The 14,954-nt window shown below is 51.4% G+C and overlaps 6 protein-coding genes across 6 annotated transcripts; 2 read left to right on the forward strand and 4 right to left on the reverse strand.

The window, feature by feature from the left end:
- Window positions 1-3: 3 nt before the first annotated feature.
- Window positions 4-1,726, reverse strand: BO79DRAFT_205998 (tryptophan--tRNA ligase WRS1). The gene is made up of 4 exons (XM_025681887.1): window positions 1,551-1,726; window positions 981-1,478; window positions 601-925; window positions 4-539 (listed from the first exon to the last, which is right to left on the reverse strand). The coding sequence occupies exons 1-4, from the start codon at window positions 1,664-1,666 to the stop codon at window positions 171-173; spliced, it is 1,308 nt and encodes a 435-aa protein (XP_025544932.1). The 5' UTR covers window positions 1,667-1,726; the 3' UTR covers window positions 4-170.
- Window positions 1,727-2,117: 391 nt separating this feature from the next.
- On the forward strand, window positions 2,118-3,493 carry BO79DRAFT_205999 (threonine/serine dehydratase). Its single transcript, XM_025681888.1, has 2 exons — window positions 2,118-2,535; window positions 2,589-3,493. The coding sequence occupies exons 1-2, from the start codon at window positions 2,199-2,201 to the stop codon at window positions 3,383-3,385; spliced, it is 1,134 nt and encodes a 377-aa protein (XP_025544933.1). The 5' UTR covers window positions 2,118-2,198; the 3' UTR covers window positions 3,386-3,493.
- Window positions 3,463-6,941, reverse strand: BO79DRAFT_233933 (uncharacterized protein; the record flags this gene model as incomplete). The annotated part of the gene is made up of 5 exons (XM_025684321.1): window positions 3,463-4,755; window positions 5,232-5,477; window positions 5,544-5,627; window positions 5,842-6,605; window positions 6,669-6,941. Coding segments are annotated over 5 exons (2,660 nt in total), but the record flags the coding sequence as incomplete, so codon positions are not given.
- A 338-nt stretch (window positions 6,942-7,279) lies between these two features.
- On the forward strand, window positions 7,280-8,331 carry BO79DRAFT_206001 (cytochrome c oxidase subunit VIIa). Its single transcript, XM_025681889.1, has 4 exons — window positions 7,280-7,442; window positions 7,547-7,589; window positions 7,770-7,805; window positions 7,909-8,331. Exons 1-4 carry the CDS (start codon window positions 7,416-7,418, stop codon window positions 7,986-7,988), a joined length of 186 nt encoding a protein of 61 aa, XP_025544935.1. The 5' UTR covers window positions 7,280-7,415; the 3' UTR covers window positions 7,989-8,331.
- Window positions 8,332-8,454: 123 nt separating this feature from the next.
- BO79DRAFT_184372 (NEDD8-conjugating protein UBC12) lies at window positions 8,455-9,811 on the reverse strand. Its single transcript, XM_025680320.1, has 4 exons — window positions 9,479-9,811; window positions 9,298-9,388; window positions 8,900-9,189; window positions 8,455-8,823 (listed from the first exon to the last, which is right to left on the reverse strand). The coding sequence occupies exons 1-4, from the start codon at window positions 9,497-9,499 to the stop codon at window positions 8,671-8,673; spliced, it is 555 nt and encodes a 184-aa protein (XP_025544936.1). The 5' UTR covers window positions 9,500-9,811; the 3' UTR covers window positions 8,455-8,670.
- Window positions 9,812-10,192: 381 nt separating this feature from the next.
- On the reverse strand, window positions 10,193-13,504 carry chsG (chitin synthase class III). Its single transcript, XM_025689609.1, has 6 exons — window positions 13,307-13,504; window positions 12,738-13,224; window positions 12,311-12,672; window positions 11,414-12,260; window positions 10,521-11,350; window positions 10,193-10,452 (listed from the first exon to the last, which is right to left on the reverse strand). Exons 1-6 carry the CDS (start codon window positions 13,391-13,393, stop codon window positions 10,315-10,317), a joined length of 2,751 nt encoding a protein of 916 aa, XP_025544937.1. The 5' UTR covers window positions 13,394-13,504; the 3' UTR covers window positions 10,193-10,314.
- Between the last annotated feature and the right edge of the window lie 1,450 nt (window positions 13,505-14,954).

Below are 14,954 nucleotides of genomic sequence, written 5' to 3' on the forward strand. Positions count from 1 at the left end.
AAGAGGATAATGAATACAATCTATACACAATGCAACCGAACACCAAATCTATTTATTTCAACGCTTTCATGTCTTCGCTTGGATATTAGACAACGGTATATGGATCTAACCCCAGCATCATAAATCCAATCCTGCAGCCAGCCACTCACTCCACAATCGGTGTTCACTAGTCACGCGCTTTCCTTTTCCTTCTTAGTGCGGATGGCAGGGGCAGGGGCCGGAACGGGGTTGGGGTTGCCCTTCCACTCCAGCTTGCGGGGCTTCATGTACGCCGCCAGCACCTCGTCGGTGACTTCCTTTCTCTTCTCCTGGAACGCAGCAACATACTGCTGCAGCACCTCGATGGTCATCTTCTTGAGCTCACCAGTCAGGAGCTCACCGCTCTTGTAGTTCTTGTAGATCTCTTCCAGCTTGGCGTCGTCCTCCTCGAAGTAGGTAAGGTAGACATAGGAAACGTCGACGTCGGGGTTTCCACCCAGGCGGCGGTGGTCCTCGATGCTCACTTGGCCACCGCTGAAGGCGTACTTGTTGATCTTGGTCTGGATTGTGCGCGATCTGTTAGTATGCAAAAAGCAGATTAGTGAGGGCTAGCACTCTTACCTTGATCTGCTTGGGAGTGTCGGTCATGAAGATGGCCGAGTTGGGGTCAGAGGAGGACATCTTGCCGCCTGCTCCTTGCAGGGCAGTGAGGAACTTGGAGTGGATCAAGGCGGGCTTGGGGGAGGGGAAACGCATGCGGTGGGCGTTGTCACGGAGCAGACGGAAGTAGGGATCCTGGTCGATACCCATAGGGATCAAGCACTGGATGTTGGCAATCTCCTGGGTACGCTCGGTGGAGGGCTCGTCCTTCCAGATCTCAGGGTAGGAGGTAGCGAAAGCGGCGACACACTGAAGGGAGGGGAAGAAGATGCGACCGATGTTGGTGCTGGGGTTTATTAGTCCCCCGATGAAGTTTATATGGAATGGGTAGATCAACATACCTCTCGTTGAAGCCGAACGCACCACGGACTTGGTTGAAAGTGACCAGCTTTCCGAACTCCCAGGCGTTCATGAGGAAGTGGTTGCTAACATACTTCAAGTCGCTGTAAATGAAGGTCTTCTTGAGATCGAATCCCAGGGCAATAATGTCTTTGGCGTTCTCCATGGCGAAGTGCATGGCATCCTCGAACGTTATGCTATCCTTGAACAAAGCCTTCTCGTCGTCCGTAAGCATGAAGACCAAGGGGACGTCGAAAACATCCTGCAGCCACTTGGTGAACTGCAGGGGGATGGTGTGACCCAGATGCAGACTGCCGGTACTGGGACCACGACCGGTGTAGAGGAAGAAAGGCTCGCCGCGCTCGTAGAGGGTCAGGATGCGGTCGAAGTCACGGTGACTGAAGAACAGGCCGCGTCGGAGCCAGCGATGCGGCTTGTGTCCGGTCACCTTCTCGAAGCGCTCAAGGAGCTTCTCGTCAATAATGGAGGTGTTCCATTTCCTGGAATGAGAGGTGGTTAGTGGGTTGTTGCGTGGACAGCAATAAGTGCTTCAATGGCGGGGTAACACATACCGACAGATGGCCTCATAGTTGATGGCGACCACCTCTCCGTTCTCGTCGCGGGCACCCTCCACGGACCAAGGATTGATATCCTGTTCTTGCGCGGTGTGCGACTGCTCCTCGGCCATGATTGCAATCTGTTCAAGGACTGTGGAGGGGGTTTGGAAAGGAAGCGCAACGAGGGGAAGTGAGTCAGGGAGCGACGAGATGAATCTATTCAGTCTTTCTTTTGCCCCTCCTGCCCTTGCCCGATTCGGCCACAGTCACGTGGCGGGGAAGATGCGGCATTGACAGCGCGCTAGTCCTAATCAGGTATTGTTGCTATCGGAGTAAAATGACTGTCCAACATATGCCGCGCAATAGAGATGGCATTATTCTGCAAATTAGATTCACTTCAATTTAATCTCAGCCTTAGCTGATGCTCTGCAACCTCAACTCCTTGCATTTTCCCAGTTTCGACTGTGTTGGCGCAATGCGGGGGTCCGATGGCGGAGATATATCCCCAACGCCGACTCGGATGCCGCTTATCACCCGGCCTTTTCCCCTCTGCCCTTTTCTCCGCAACTCTATCATACTAAGTACTACTATACTTACCACTGAGTCATCGAAATCAGTACTCTACCATTGGAAGTCAGTCTATAGACAATCAAGTCTTTCAGAATGGCTGACCCTTCCGTGCTCGTGCAATCTTTGACTCCTTCAGCTATTCATGATGCCTACTCCCTCATCCAACCCTATGTGCACCGCACGCCTCTCCTCACTTGCCAAACCCTCAACACCATTGCCTCGGCGCCGCAATATGCAGAGGCATTGACCGGCACCTCCTTTGAGGGCCAAGCTCCTGCCAATCCCAAGTTCCGTTTCTTCTTCAAATGCGAGAACTACCAACGGATAGGCGCCTTCAAGGCCCGAGGAGCCTTCCATGCTCTGTTACGACTCATCACCGAACGGGGGAAGGAGGATGTACAGAAACGGGGTGTTATCACCCACAGCTCTGGTAGGCCTAAACTCTTTTGAATGAAGCGACACATTATTTATCGATTCATGTAGGAAACCACGCTCAAGCTCTCGCTCTCGCTGCCGCCACTCTTGGTGTTCCCGCCTACATTATCATGCCCAGTATTAGCACACCTTCCAAGATCGCTGGGACGCGCTCCCACGGTGCAGAGGTCATCTTCAGTGGGTCCACAAGCGTCGAGCGTGAGGCCGTCGTCGCGGATGTGCAAGCCAAGACCGGTGCCATTCTGATCCCGCCCTATGATGACTTCAATATCATCTGCGGCCAGGGTACCACGGCTCTCGAACTTGAGGAGCAGTACCGGGAACTGCTGGCCGAGAAGCCCCACCTGAGCATCCGCCAGGGTTCCAAGGCTCTCGATGCTGTCTTCACACCCATCGGTGGAGGTGGTCTCAATTCCGGTGTTGCAACCTTCTTCTCGGACAAGACAACCAAAGTGTTTGGTGCGGAACCCAGTTATGAAGGTGCAGACGATTGCCGGCGCGGACTGGAAGCCGGGGAGCGGGTTCCGGCAGTGTCGACACTGACCATCGCGGACGGGTTGCGGACACCGGTTGGCTTGTTGAACTGGGAGGTGATCTCGAACCGGAACAAGGTCGCTGGCGTATATGCTGTGACGGAGGAGCAGATCAAGGCGGCAATGCGTCTGGTCCTGGAACGCATGAAGGTAGTAGTAGAGCCAAGCGCTGTGGTGGGTTTGGCCGTTTGCCTATACAACGAGGAGTTCCGACGACTGGTCGAGAAGGAGGCTCCTGAGGGTTGGGATGTGGGCATCGTGTTCAGCGGTGGAAACACCACGGTTGAGGCCATTGGAAAGTTGTTCAGTTAAGAAAGCATGATGAATCTGCTTGGGGCCACTGTCTCAAATCACGTCTGTACAGTGTACATAGCTAGATGGGAAATGTATCAACCAATGTCAACCCCGTCTCTTCCTATGCGAAAGGCGAATTTGCCGCCATTATTTTGTTTTAGGCCATCCAGAATCCTACGAGGCCATTCATCGCGCCTCCATTCATTTATCCATCCGGAAAACCTTCCGCGACTGACAACTTCTTGTCGACGAGGGGCACCGCGCTGCGCATTTTGCGCAGTCATGGTTGGCGGAAAGGGACGAACCGAATCACGTTGAACAACAACTTGTAGAGTTGGGAACCGACCCCAAGGAGCTGGAAGATCAGACCCAAAAGAAGGCGTTTTTGGCACAGAGGGGCGTGGGTTATACAAGTCGTAAGGTCCTGACGGCGTATACGATGAGTTACCACCACGAGCACCGTGGAATCTTCCTTGAGCAGTGGTGGTGTAAACCACCATGCAACCTAAAAGTCGCTGTAATCTTTTCAGTTCCGCTACAAGAGCAGCATATAGATCTGAAATCTGGAACCGTCGTTTCCGAGGACGCTCATGCTCCGAGTCAGCATCGACCCGCCCGATATCTTCCACTCGGGCAATTTCGTCTTGTAATCTATCCTGCCAGAAGAACGCATTGGCACTATCCAGGTAGATAGTATGCACGGGTCTGGTGGAGGACAAATGGCGAGATAAGTCAAGAATGTAGTCATCCAGGTTTTGAAGTGTAGCAAGGAGAGCAGCTGATGATTGTGGACGGAAGACGTGGACATGTTGCAGACTGGCGACAAGCATAGTTTCGATAACATCACTGTCAGCTTCCGAAGAAGTTTCAGATGAACTCTGAGCTAGTGCGTCAATTTTGGCCTGAACAATCCCTCTGACCACTGATTTCAACCGCTCAGCATCAAACCGACCGTCCATGTCAATAAATATCACTGCCGATTCATGCCCACCGAGCGGGACGCCATTGAACACGGATGGTAAGATAGCGACTGCAGCGAGGTAGTACAGGAGATGCGACTTTCCAGCTGCAGACAGCTTGCTCGATATTTCCAGGACCGGTTCTGTGCGGTTGATGTTCAACATCGGCAAACTATGCATGCCTACATGCTCATCGTTGATAAGTTCGCCTTGAGCTGGAGGCTCACCCTCAGTGCCATAGAAGTCTGCTCCCTGGGTATCCCCAGAATGATCATGTTGCAGATCCCCTCCCAGATGTATGTTCTGTGCAGTAGGGGCGGGCGTTGTGAAAACACCCAGAAGATCATCAAGCACTTGGACACCCAGTCTGGGCCTCAAGGCGTCACTGTTAACTATCCCATGTGATAGGTTTCTTAGGTCATGCAGAAGCTTCTCATGTTAGCATCCATTCAGCAAGCTTTCAATAAAGTATCCACAGAGAAAGATAAGACTATGATGCAGAACCATGCAGTAAACCGAAACACCGATGCATACATACCTCGTCAAGTCTCTCCTCATACACCTCCCCAAGAAGCTCTCTCCCAAAGTTAGCAGCCATTTGACACAATTGCAATATCTACAAATGTAGGAAAGCTCGACATTGTCCAGTGAAATAGAGTGTAAGTAGTGGTTGACTCCGACCCTCTCTAGGAGTTGATAGAATCACAAAACCACCGCGGGCTGACCCGTTGTGACGATAACTTGGTAAGGATGGATCGCGGCGCCGGCGAACGCGAACGCTTCCGCTCCATCCACTTTTCTTCCTTTCCCCAGTACCATCTGTCTCGCTCGCCAATATTCCCAGCTGCGCATGAATTGTTCAAGCCACCATACTTAGAGGACATTATTCAGAACCATAACAAGACAAATATATCACCATGGCTCCTCTTGTCCCCGTTTTCTCCGCCGAGAGCCTTCCAGACCACGTCAACATCGTCACCAAGAACTTCCAAGAGAAGCGTCGCAAAGGCGGTCCTGTCGAGCTGGAGAAATGCAAACTGCTGGAGATGGTTCAATACTCCTGCAATCCGCCGCAAGAGGGGATTCCTAAGCCGGGTGTGGTGAATTGTAAGCCGATTGTGAGGCTGTTTCGCCGGTGAGTTACCCTTTCGCTATGGGCTTGAGGGAAAAGCTCAATGCTGACAGTTACTTTGTGCTAGATGCGCTGGCGGATTAACGGTGGAAACGACTGCTTGGGAGCCGATCAGGATAGCGAAAGAAGAAGCGGAGCGCAAACGTGCGGCGGAGAGCAGCTCAACGGCCTGATGGAAGTCTCCTTTCGATTTACATGCATGGCAAGGAGTTGAACTGGCGTTCAGTCTACTGATAATCACGGTGGCAGTTAAGGCTATGTGATTAACCAATTGAGTTGCATTATTTGACATCCTGCTCCATGGGTATCTTCTCGGTTATGCTACGATGAAAAAGCTGAACGCCTGACGCCTCTGCCTATCCTACACCTCATGATGCATTCACCCAGCTATCCACCCTCGACATATCGGGCGTATCCTTTGCACTTGATAGCTTGTTTTCCTCCGTTCGTCGGCTCCCAGATGTAGGCGCCCGTCGCCACAAATCTCTCTCGCAGTTGATGATAGGAGGCAGCTCTATGTTCAACGCCAGCTTCGAGCGGGAGGCTTTATCTGCACCAGCTCCCGAGTCGATCTCCATGGGGCCAGCAGAGTCCGGGCCCGTCCCGGGCTTCTGTATCTTCTTTGCCAGTGCTCTAACAGTCTTCTCAAACATTCCATCCATACTCTCCGCTCGTCGTCCCCATTGCTTCTTATCCCGGACCGATGAGCCAGAGTTGTTGTCTTTGAACGCCGCACGAGCCAACTTGCGCAGCGCCTCCTCGCCATGCCGACCATCTTCCGTTGCTCGCTCTCGAATAACACGCGGATCTTGCTCTCGTTCCGTGAAAACCGGTGTGTGACGATACGTGTGTTTACTGGGAAAGTCGGGGAAATGTTTCGGGATATGGGCGTTGTGGGCGCGATCGTCTTCGCCGCTGAGCTGTGGCCCTAAGGAGGGCAAAGTCTTGAACGAGTCCTCTTCCGGCGGAGGACTTGGTAGGAGGGTGGGGATAGGTTCGACATTTGGATGGCGTTTCACGTGCGGAATGAGGTCGCTGACCGGCACGGACTGTCTTTTCAAGGCATATTCGAAATCCTGGGGGATGGGTTGTATGCGCCGGCTGGAGAGCATCGCTTGGCGCACATACGAGGCGAATCTCAGCAGATCTAGTGACCAAATCCATCAATATCATGAACGATTCCTTCTGAGACCTAGGTTTCCCAACGTACATTCCTCCGTTACCCTGCGAAAGGCGTCCAGCGCTGCAGGGTCGGCGATATCAAATCCGCATTCTTGTAAATACTGCCCAATAGATCGGTTGAGGACATGGTCGATGCAAGCCTCGTCGACAATAGCGGGTTCCGGCAACGCTGGGGCGACGGGACTTTGTAGGCGATGGTGATGGTGATAAGGGCGTTTCGTTCGTTTTACATCAGGGGCATCTGGACCTTCTGGTAGGGAGGAAGAGGATCGTTTGACAGTGGGTTCCGAGGAGACCATGGCGCCGGTGGTCTTGATGGATGGATGGGGAGAGATCCAGAAACGGCGCCAAACACAAGAACCGCGTGAGGTCACGTGTATATACCTGAGGCAGACATCACTACAGCCCAGTCACTGAGCCTCAATGCTCGATTAAGGCTTGATAATACAGAAAGACAAGAGCGATATCTAGACAATTAAACCAAAATATATAGCCCCATAATTATACCCCCTCGTAAGTCGCGTCATAGTTTGGATATCAATAGCCCGTTCGCAGCAGCAACCCACCCTCAAAAGTCAGGCCACTCACAGCCGTCGCTTACTACACGCCGGCCCGGAAAGCTTCACCTCGACTTTCACTCTCGACATCACCGCTCGCTTTCCCTCTCCTCTCCTCTCCTCTCCGCAACCCCCCACCACCACCTTAGCAGGTCAATTCTTGCGCGAATCTCCTCTACCCGTTCCTCGGATCTGTCTGAAGACACTAATATCTCACAATGGCCTCCGTTGCTCCCATCACCGGCGTACGTCCCACCTTTCTCCTACCCAACGCACCCGGGACCACATCCACAACCCCCATGGCCTCCCCCAGATTAGGAACCCTACAAGCTAACATTTTGCACTTCAGATGCTCCGCCGCACCCTGGTCCTTGACCTGAGCACCGCTTTCGGTGAGTCCGCCTACGACCCCGCGCTTCCATTGACCCGAGATGTCTTCATATGATTTCCTTTCCTCCCCATATATTCGAATTGCATACAAGCATTGTTACATCGACATCCGCCCCGCGCGCAAAATACCAACCGGGCCCGACCCAGAAGGACAATTGACTGACTGAATGATTACTTCGCAGGTTTCGGTACCACTTTCGGCTACCTCTGGTGGTACGGTACGTATACAACAGACCTTCCTCCAATCCCTCCTCCTTCCCTTTCCAACAAACCACATCCCAGAAGTAATTTAACAGCCACTAACAAAAAATCACTATACAGGCTTCCACCTCCCCCGCGTCCGCGCCCGTGACGACTACTACACCCGCCTCGAGGCCGAGCGCGCTGCTGCCCAGCAGTAAATTCGCATCGGCAACGCATATGCATACGACTTCGCGCGTTGATTGGGGAACCCAATGTTTACCGTTAAATATGCCGGATGGAACCGGGATGCGTCAGCTACGTGATATGGGGAAGTGGATGTGGGGGAATGTGTAGCTGATAGGATGTGATTGATATTGTTTTCGTTGTCTGGTATATTGCGTGGGTTTTGGGTTGGGTTTCCGGTTGATGGTGCGGGTTGAATGTGTTTGTGCTTGTGTGTGTGGAATTGAAAGAATAGAAGAAGGGAAGAAAGAAGAAGAACGTTTCCTCGATTGATTTTTTCGTCTGTTGTATATACGCTTGTACTCATACATGCGGTTGTTTGGGACTATCTGGTTGGTTGTTCTTGTGTTCGTCGTAGGGAGGGAGATTAAGTGGTTTGTAGGTTGTAGTGAGGGTCAGTATGGTACATGTTACTGGGCAGTAATCTCATAAAAATGTGTTCATTTCTTTCATTCATAAGCAGGGAATCTATCCAGTCGCTAATTAATCCAAGTGGAAATGTAGGCCATGCACGTAAAACTCCCCTAATCAACACACAAACACAGACACACACACAGCATCCACCACCCGCATTATACCCCATGCCCATCAGGCAAGAGCAACTAATATCAACTACCACCTACCAACCACACAGGGCAGGCCAGGCTGGTCCACCATTCACCGCATAACGCGCTCATACTGTATCCCCCTCACACTACCACCACCCATCGATGTCCTAACATTGCGCTTGAACGCCTCCCGGTTCTGTCTCAGATCGTCGGCGGCCTCCTTGTTCAGCGGATCGGAAGCGTTCGGTTCGAGGAAGAGGAACTAAACACAGCGAAAAAGATTAACACCCTCCACAGAACAATAATGATGGGGAAGAAAGGAAGAAAAAAGAACCTACCTGCATCCCCACAATAACCGCATTCAAATTCAACACGGGCTTCCAATCCTCCCTGAGAATATTCAAACACACATTTCCCTCGAGATCAATATTCGGATGATAGATCTTCTGCGTACACTTGACCTTTGGCGGATCATGCGGGAAGTTCTGGTTGACCGTGAAGTTGAAGTGGAAAGCGCCGCCCTTGTACATGCCCTCGTCCGGCTCGATAGTGAGAGTGAAGTTTAGGATGTCGTCTGGGTTCGGGAAGGACATTTTCATTGTACTTCCGAGGGTGAGTTCTTGCAGGTCTGTCTCATATTTTGATTTTGATGTCAGTTGACAGTCCTTGGAGGGAGGGAGGAGTGTGATTTGAGAAAGGGTAGTAGGGTAGGTAGGTAGGTAAGGGACATTCAGACCTCGTTGCACGCGCAGCTGAGCGGCGGTGACCTTCTTCTTCTTTTTACCGGCAGCTCCTTCGGCATTTTCAGCTTGCTGCTGCTGTTGTTTCTGTTTGAGAGGGTGTTAGTGAGGTGGAAGGAGGGTATATATGGGCGGGTTGGTTGGTAGGTGGATGGATGGGAGTCAGTCGCGACGTACCATAGACCATATCTTCAACATCGTGGCTGATCTTGCGGGCTCGCGATCACCTATGTGTGTGTTTGATAAAATATAGAGTTGTTTGTAAAGGCTTGGGTCTAGGGATTTCCGTATGGGATCGCTATCCTAGAGTCTTCGTAGTTGTTGAGTTGGGTGAAGAGGGGAGGAAAGGCTGCGGGGTCCTTTCGTTGGTCGGTACAACTAATCTCCACTTCAGCGTAGAGGGAACGATGGCAAGACAGGAGGAGCCAGTCCTTTATCTCAACGTAGAGAGGTGGCAGGCCACGACAGAAGAAAAGTGTGTGTATTAATGCGTGTGGAAAGGCAGCAGAGTAATTATCAGAGACAGGTGATAGCCGGACTGCCGCAGAGAGCGGGCGGCGGCCTGACGCCATGGGCCACCCATTGCACCACCGCCTGCCCGTACCAGTTGCCACTTAGGATGCCCATATCCGCGGCCTTTACAATGCTCTCTTCCTATCGTTCATTATTTGGCCATGCGACTTCTTGTTATTATGAGGGTTTCATTTCGAACATTATCTGTGGGAATTCCCGCGTAAAACAGTCAACCGATCGCCTTCCACGCCCTTGAATACATCCCATTTCTAATGCGCTAAGAGTCTACAAAACATTGTCGTGCCTGCAGTCCCTATGAAATGTGCAAATCCAACCTGAAACAAAACACGGCCGAACCTGGGAAACAAAGAATAAACATCGTATGTAGAATACAAAATTGCGACAAAAATGTGCCAAGAATAACTCCACGAGGCCTCTGCCGGCCATGAGCAAAGCACCCCTCATTGACAACTTTTCGTTCATTATGCTGCGCACCTTCTCTAGCGGCGGGCGAAGCAACACATCACACCGGTCTTACCCAGGAACCAGCAAGCTCCGATGAAGCGGAATAGCGCGACAACGGCGTTGGACCACAGTAAAGCCTGGAAGAAACGTGATGTACGATCGGTGGCAGAGTTCTGCATGAAGCCGTTAGTTTCGTCTTTTGGAACATCGGGAGTCTGTTTATTGCCGAAGATATACATACCGTGAAGCCAAACTTATCCACACCATCGCTGGTGATGCAAACAGCCATCAGAGCGTTACTGAAGATCCAGAAGGTTACCAGTCTCGTACGGAAGCTCTTGTAGGAGTCATCCAAACTCTTCTCCTCCTTCTCTTCGGGAGCCACATAGGGTGTCAAAGCACGCTTCACCGTAGCTTCAAACTGGCTGTCAATATCGGCTTGAGGCTTGTCAATTTCCTCAATGACAGTTTCCTTGCCTCCTTCCTTGGTCGTCTTCGCGGAGGGAAGAGCATCCGCCTTATCAGAACCCTTGGTACCCCAGGACACATCGTGCCAGTTGCTGAAGGCATACACGTTGAGGATGTTGATGTAAGAAGACTGCACGGCCATGTACTGAGGGAAGGAGGTGAACATGTGCCACGGGTCCATGTACATGAACGAAGCGACGAAGTACAGACCGAAAGTGGCAGCAAGCGCGATGATAATGATACCGGCACCGGTCGACCCGAAGAACGAACCGAGGAATGCACCAACACCGTGCGTGGTGTCGAAGTCCATCGGAGCGCTGCCGCTAAAAGCGCGGACTACCAGGTAAAGTGCATCGACGACAACGTAGAGTTGAATGATACCGAAAACAACGAAAGATGCGAGATACGAGAACCGAGAACCCTTGGGGCGGTTACCCAAAGCCAGAATGAACTGGAGGAGCAGGAAACCAAGGTAGGCATATTTGACGATGGTGTTGACGATGGGAGTTGCGGTCTTGCCAAAGGGGAAACCAGTGTGACCGTTGCTAGCGCTAGGAGTACCGACCAGGTCCATGATGACCGATGTTGTAAGCCAGTAGGAGGCTGTTGCTAAGTCAGTAAAGTCCTCAAGTTTGTGCGATGGTCAAATAGAACCACTAAACGTACCCAGAGAGAACCATGTAAGAATCGTCGAGAAAGTGTTGTACAGCATCTGAATATGAAGGAAGAACATCCGAATGATGTTGTGGCCACTCTTATACATACGTCCGAAGTGCATGAGCGAATAGATACCGGCTGCGAAGGATCCGTTCAACCAACGACGACGCTGCGAGATGAACTCCGCAGCACCTTCAGGCACGTCAGTTTCACCTTTCGAGGCTTTGACATATGACAAATGCCACTTTGAGCCAGCCTTTGCAACCAGCTCGAAACACAAGATACGGTCCTCGGCCAAGAACATGTTCTTCTTGAAAATGTTCATTCCCTCAATACCCTTCTTACCCAGCTGTTTGGAGAGAGTATGATCACCATGGAAATACTGCTCCAGTGGGCGGCCCATGATTGCACGGAATCGGTATGCCGAGAAAGCACCAGGCAACACACTGACATAGCCGAAAGAACTCTCCAAAGGCTTGTCCAGAATGTTACTGATTTTATATTCAAAGTTCTGGGCTGCAACGAGAGGGTTGACTAGGTTTCTCCAACCCTTACCCAACATGGCGTGAATTTCACCACAAGCACCTCCGAGATCTTTGTCGTTGTAGAAGGCCTCCCACAGGGCCAGAAGTGACTTGTGTCCAGGCTTGGTACCAGCATCGAGAAGAATGCAGACCTCCGGGTTCAGGATACGGCCGAAAGCGTTGAAAAGCCATCTATGAGAGTTGATTTTTTTGCTGTTCTTCTGCTTCAAACAGAACATCATCTGAACCGGGGGTAGTGTGCTGGGGCCGTCATCTGTCGGGCGAATGAGCTGCTGGTTGGGGGTAACGGATAATTGCGTAGTGTATTCGAACTATCAGCTGTTAGCAACTGCACATATGTATTTTCTGGGGTTTTCCATACAATGTGAGCAACGGTTTCCTTTCCATCGACATCACGCTTCATGACGCCATCCTGGTAAATACCAACGGTGGCCAGAACATCCAGCACATCCTTATCACAGGGGTCGATACCATCGAAAACCAGGCAGACCACAATCTTTTGCCAGGCCGGCCCACCCTTGTTCCAGAACTCGGACTTCTTCAAGTTCACAATGTCACGAATGTTTTGCATGACACCATGCAGCGTACGGGCTGTAAGGGTCTTGTCTTCGTTGTAATACGTGATAGCAATCAACAACTCGGTGTGTCTGTTGTACATGGCAGGACGAAGGTTATAGCCATTATGAAGGGTAAACTCATTAGGATCACATGTAGCCGCGGTGTCTATACCAAGGAGAATTCTCCATTAGTTCCGAGAAGCTGCATGATCGGGCCGTGCGGTAACTTACATCGCATGTGTGTGAATTCTTCGCTTCCGCCCTCCAGGTCGTTCCTATACTTTGCCTGGATTGCATTTTGGATAGCACTAGGCACCGGGTAGTCAACACTCAGGACTGAGCCCTGCACAAGCTTGACCTTTCTGGTAGCGTAGCGGCGCAGACCACCACCGCCGCCGCCACCACTACCTGCACCTCCAGGGGCCTGTCTCTGGCGCCAAGCCTCTGTTGACGAGGTTTCGCTACGAGCATAGGGTGAAGCAACACGGCCGGGGACGCCAAAGGCAGCCGCGGGGTTCTCTCCAGACTGTGCAGAGTAAACCGAGCCACCTGCACTGTAGGGATCATGATAACCCGCATCAGCAGCATATGTCTCGGTCAAGCTGTATCCAGAGGTGGGCCGAGCCGGGGACAGATTGCGCTGCTGGGGGTCATCAAAGGGACCTGTGAACGGGCCTGTTTGGCTCGATAGCAATCCTCTAGATGCTTCTTCTTCGTACTGGAGATCATCAAAGTTTTGATGTTAGTTGATTGTTTCCTCCAGGCGCGATGTCACACGGCCACTAGAAATGAGAACTTACGTTGTTTCCGGCCGGTAGATCCTGGAGTCGATGACCACCGTCATCGTAGCCGGGAGGCGAGTGATTACCAGTGCCTTGGTAGGCCATGGTTGATAAACGAGATTAAAGTCGTAATATGTGTGAACTGAATTTGGACGCTCAAGCAAAGCCCCGTGGGAACAGAATGCAAGGATGGCGCAAGAAGCAATGAGGCGTGAGGGTATCAGGGAAACAAGGAGCAAGGAGTGCACCGACTGGGGAAGTCAGACAACGGAGCAAGTAAATAAAGCGGGCAACCACCCCAAGCGGAGGGAGGAGAACAAACAAGCGCTCAAATGGCCGGGGATGCGCGAGAGGGTAGAAACGAGCGAAGGGGGAACGAACAGTTGAAAGGAAAACTGGTCGAAGGGCGCGAGCAACAGCAGGAACGTGAAAAAGCCGCCAGGGCTGAGCAGAGGTAACCTTGCGATCGCAGGTGATGGATGATGGAAGAAGCTCGGGAAGCCCGTCTGACCGTGGCGGACAAGAAGGGTTGGGGTTGTTTTGGTGAAAGGGTTTCCCAAAACAAAGCTGGGAGGGGCAGGAGGAGGATGAGAAGGGAAAGAAAGAGGAAGAGAGAAGTGAGACTGGGCGGGATGGGGATAGACGAGAAGGTCTCAGGATAGAAAAGGGTAAAAAAGAAAAAATTAGGAAGAGAAGGGAAGAAAAGGGAAAAAAGGCCCAGAAAGGCGCGACAAGCTGAGAGCGACAGCTTTCCTTTCAAATGGTAATGGTCAAGGGTCGCCCTGGCGGTTTTTTTTTTTTGGTTGGCAGTGTTCGAGACGGGGGTGGAAAGTCTTGGGGGGGGTGGTGTGGGTAATTGGATTCCTAACCAAAAGGCTGGATACACTTGAGATCTCCCTGCGATCACGGCGGATACCGATGATGGCTGCTGGCTTACTAGTCGATCAAATCCTAATTATTGTCACTTGTCTGTCTCTCATGTCTTACTTGTTGTCCTTTGAACTACCACCTGAAAAGTTGAAGATAAAAAGAGTATTCCTAATTGTTCACAGGTCCTTGTCCTTTCCATTCACCAAATAAAATAAAATAAAAAAAGGAAATCCAAACACGCCTTGTTGGGGGAAGGGAATGAATTGCTGGGCTGTTTGGCCATTTCCTCTTTGGTATCCCCTCATATTTCTTCTTTTGACCGCAAGGTTGGGCAGGCTATTGCCCACGGATCGTCTCCTGCATCATATTCTTCCATCTTTCCTTCCAGACTCTTTCTCCTACTTACTTACTGTGGACAGAGCGAGTAGAGCCACTCGTAGTAATTTTTCCCTGTCAATACATAACGCCCCTGACTGTTACAAGTTGAGGGCATTGTTCTGCTCCCCCTCCTTGGCTCTTTGCTCCGCACTTCCAGTGTTATGTATTTAAAATTATCAAGGGTCTGAACCCTGATTACGGGCCAGTGGATATGGACCCTGGTCCACTTGAGTTTCTTTACTTTACCGCATTACCCTGAAAACACAACCTTTCCCGTCCCGTATTGTCATCGTATCCCTGCCAGGTACCATGTAATACCCTTCCTTAGTTGGTGGCTGTGTGTGGCATGGCGGTCAAGTACCTAGTACTAAGTCTACACCGTGTTCTATCGAGGATTCCGATGGATATCATTCATTCT

The sequence above is a fragment of the Aspergillus costaricaensis genome, assembly GCF_003184835.1.
Source record: "Aspergillus costaricaensis CBS 115574 unplaced genomic scaffold BO79scaffold_1, whole genome shotgun sequence".
NCBI classification, from domain to species: Eukaryota; Fungi; Ascomycota; class Eurotiomycetes; order Eurotiales; family Aspergillaceae; genus Aspergillus; species Aspergillus costaricensis.

Coding starts and splice junctions, on each gene's coding strand:
- BO79DRAFT_205998 (XM_025681887.1), bottom strand. CDS start 1,666: ATGGCCGAGGAGCAGTCGCACACCGCGCAAGAACAGGATATCAATCCT. Junction 926..980: donor GCGTTCGGCTTCAACGAGAG/GTATGTTGATCT, acceptor AATAAACCCCAG/CACCAACATCGGTCGCATCT. Junction 540..600: donor ACACTCCCAAGCAGATCAAG/GTAAGAGTGCTA, acceptor CGCACAATCCAG/ACCAAGATCAACAAGTACGC.
- BO79DRAFT_206001 (XM_025681889.1), top strand. CDS start 7,416: ATGGCCTCCGTTGCTCCCATCACCGGC. Junction 7,590..7,769: donor TGACCTGAGCACCGCTTTCG/GTGAGTCCGCCT, acceptor ATTACTTCGCAG/GTTTCGGTACCACTTTCGGC. Junction 7,806..7,908: donor CGGCTACCTCTGGTGGTACG/GTACGTATACAA, acceptor ATCACTATACAG/GCTTCCACCTCCCCCGCGTC.
- chsG (XM_025689609.1), bottom strand. CDS start 13,393: ATGGCCTACCAAGGCACTGGTAATCACTCGCCTCCCGGCTACGATGAC. Junction 12,261..12,310: donor AGGAAACCGTTGCTCACATT/GTATGGAAAACC, acceptor AACAGCTGATAG/TTCGAATACACTACGCAATT. Junction 11,351..11,413: donor TCTTACATGGTTCTCTCTGG/GTACGTTTAGTG, acceptor ACTTAGCAACAG/CCTCCTACTGGCTTACAACA.
- BO79DRAFT_205999 (XM_025681888.1), top strand. CDS start 2,199: ATGGCTGACCCTTCCGTGCTCGTGCAATCTTTGACTCCTTCAGCTATT. Junction 2,536..2,588: donor TGTTATCACCCACAGCTCTG/GTAGGCCTAAAC, acceptor CGATTCATGTAG/GAAACCACGCTCAAGCTCTC.
- BO79DRAFT_184372 (XM_025680320.1), bottom strand. CDS start 9,499: ATGTTGAAGATATGGTCTATG. Junction 9,389..9,478: donor TGTTGAAGATATGGTCTATG/GTACGTCGCGAC, acceptor CCTCTCAAACAG/AAACAACAGCAGCAGCAAGC. Junction 8,824..8,899: donor CGGTTATTGTGGGGATGCAG/GTAGGTTCTTTT, acceptor CGCTGTGTTTAG/TTCCTCTTCCTCGAACCGAA.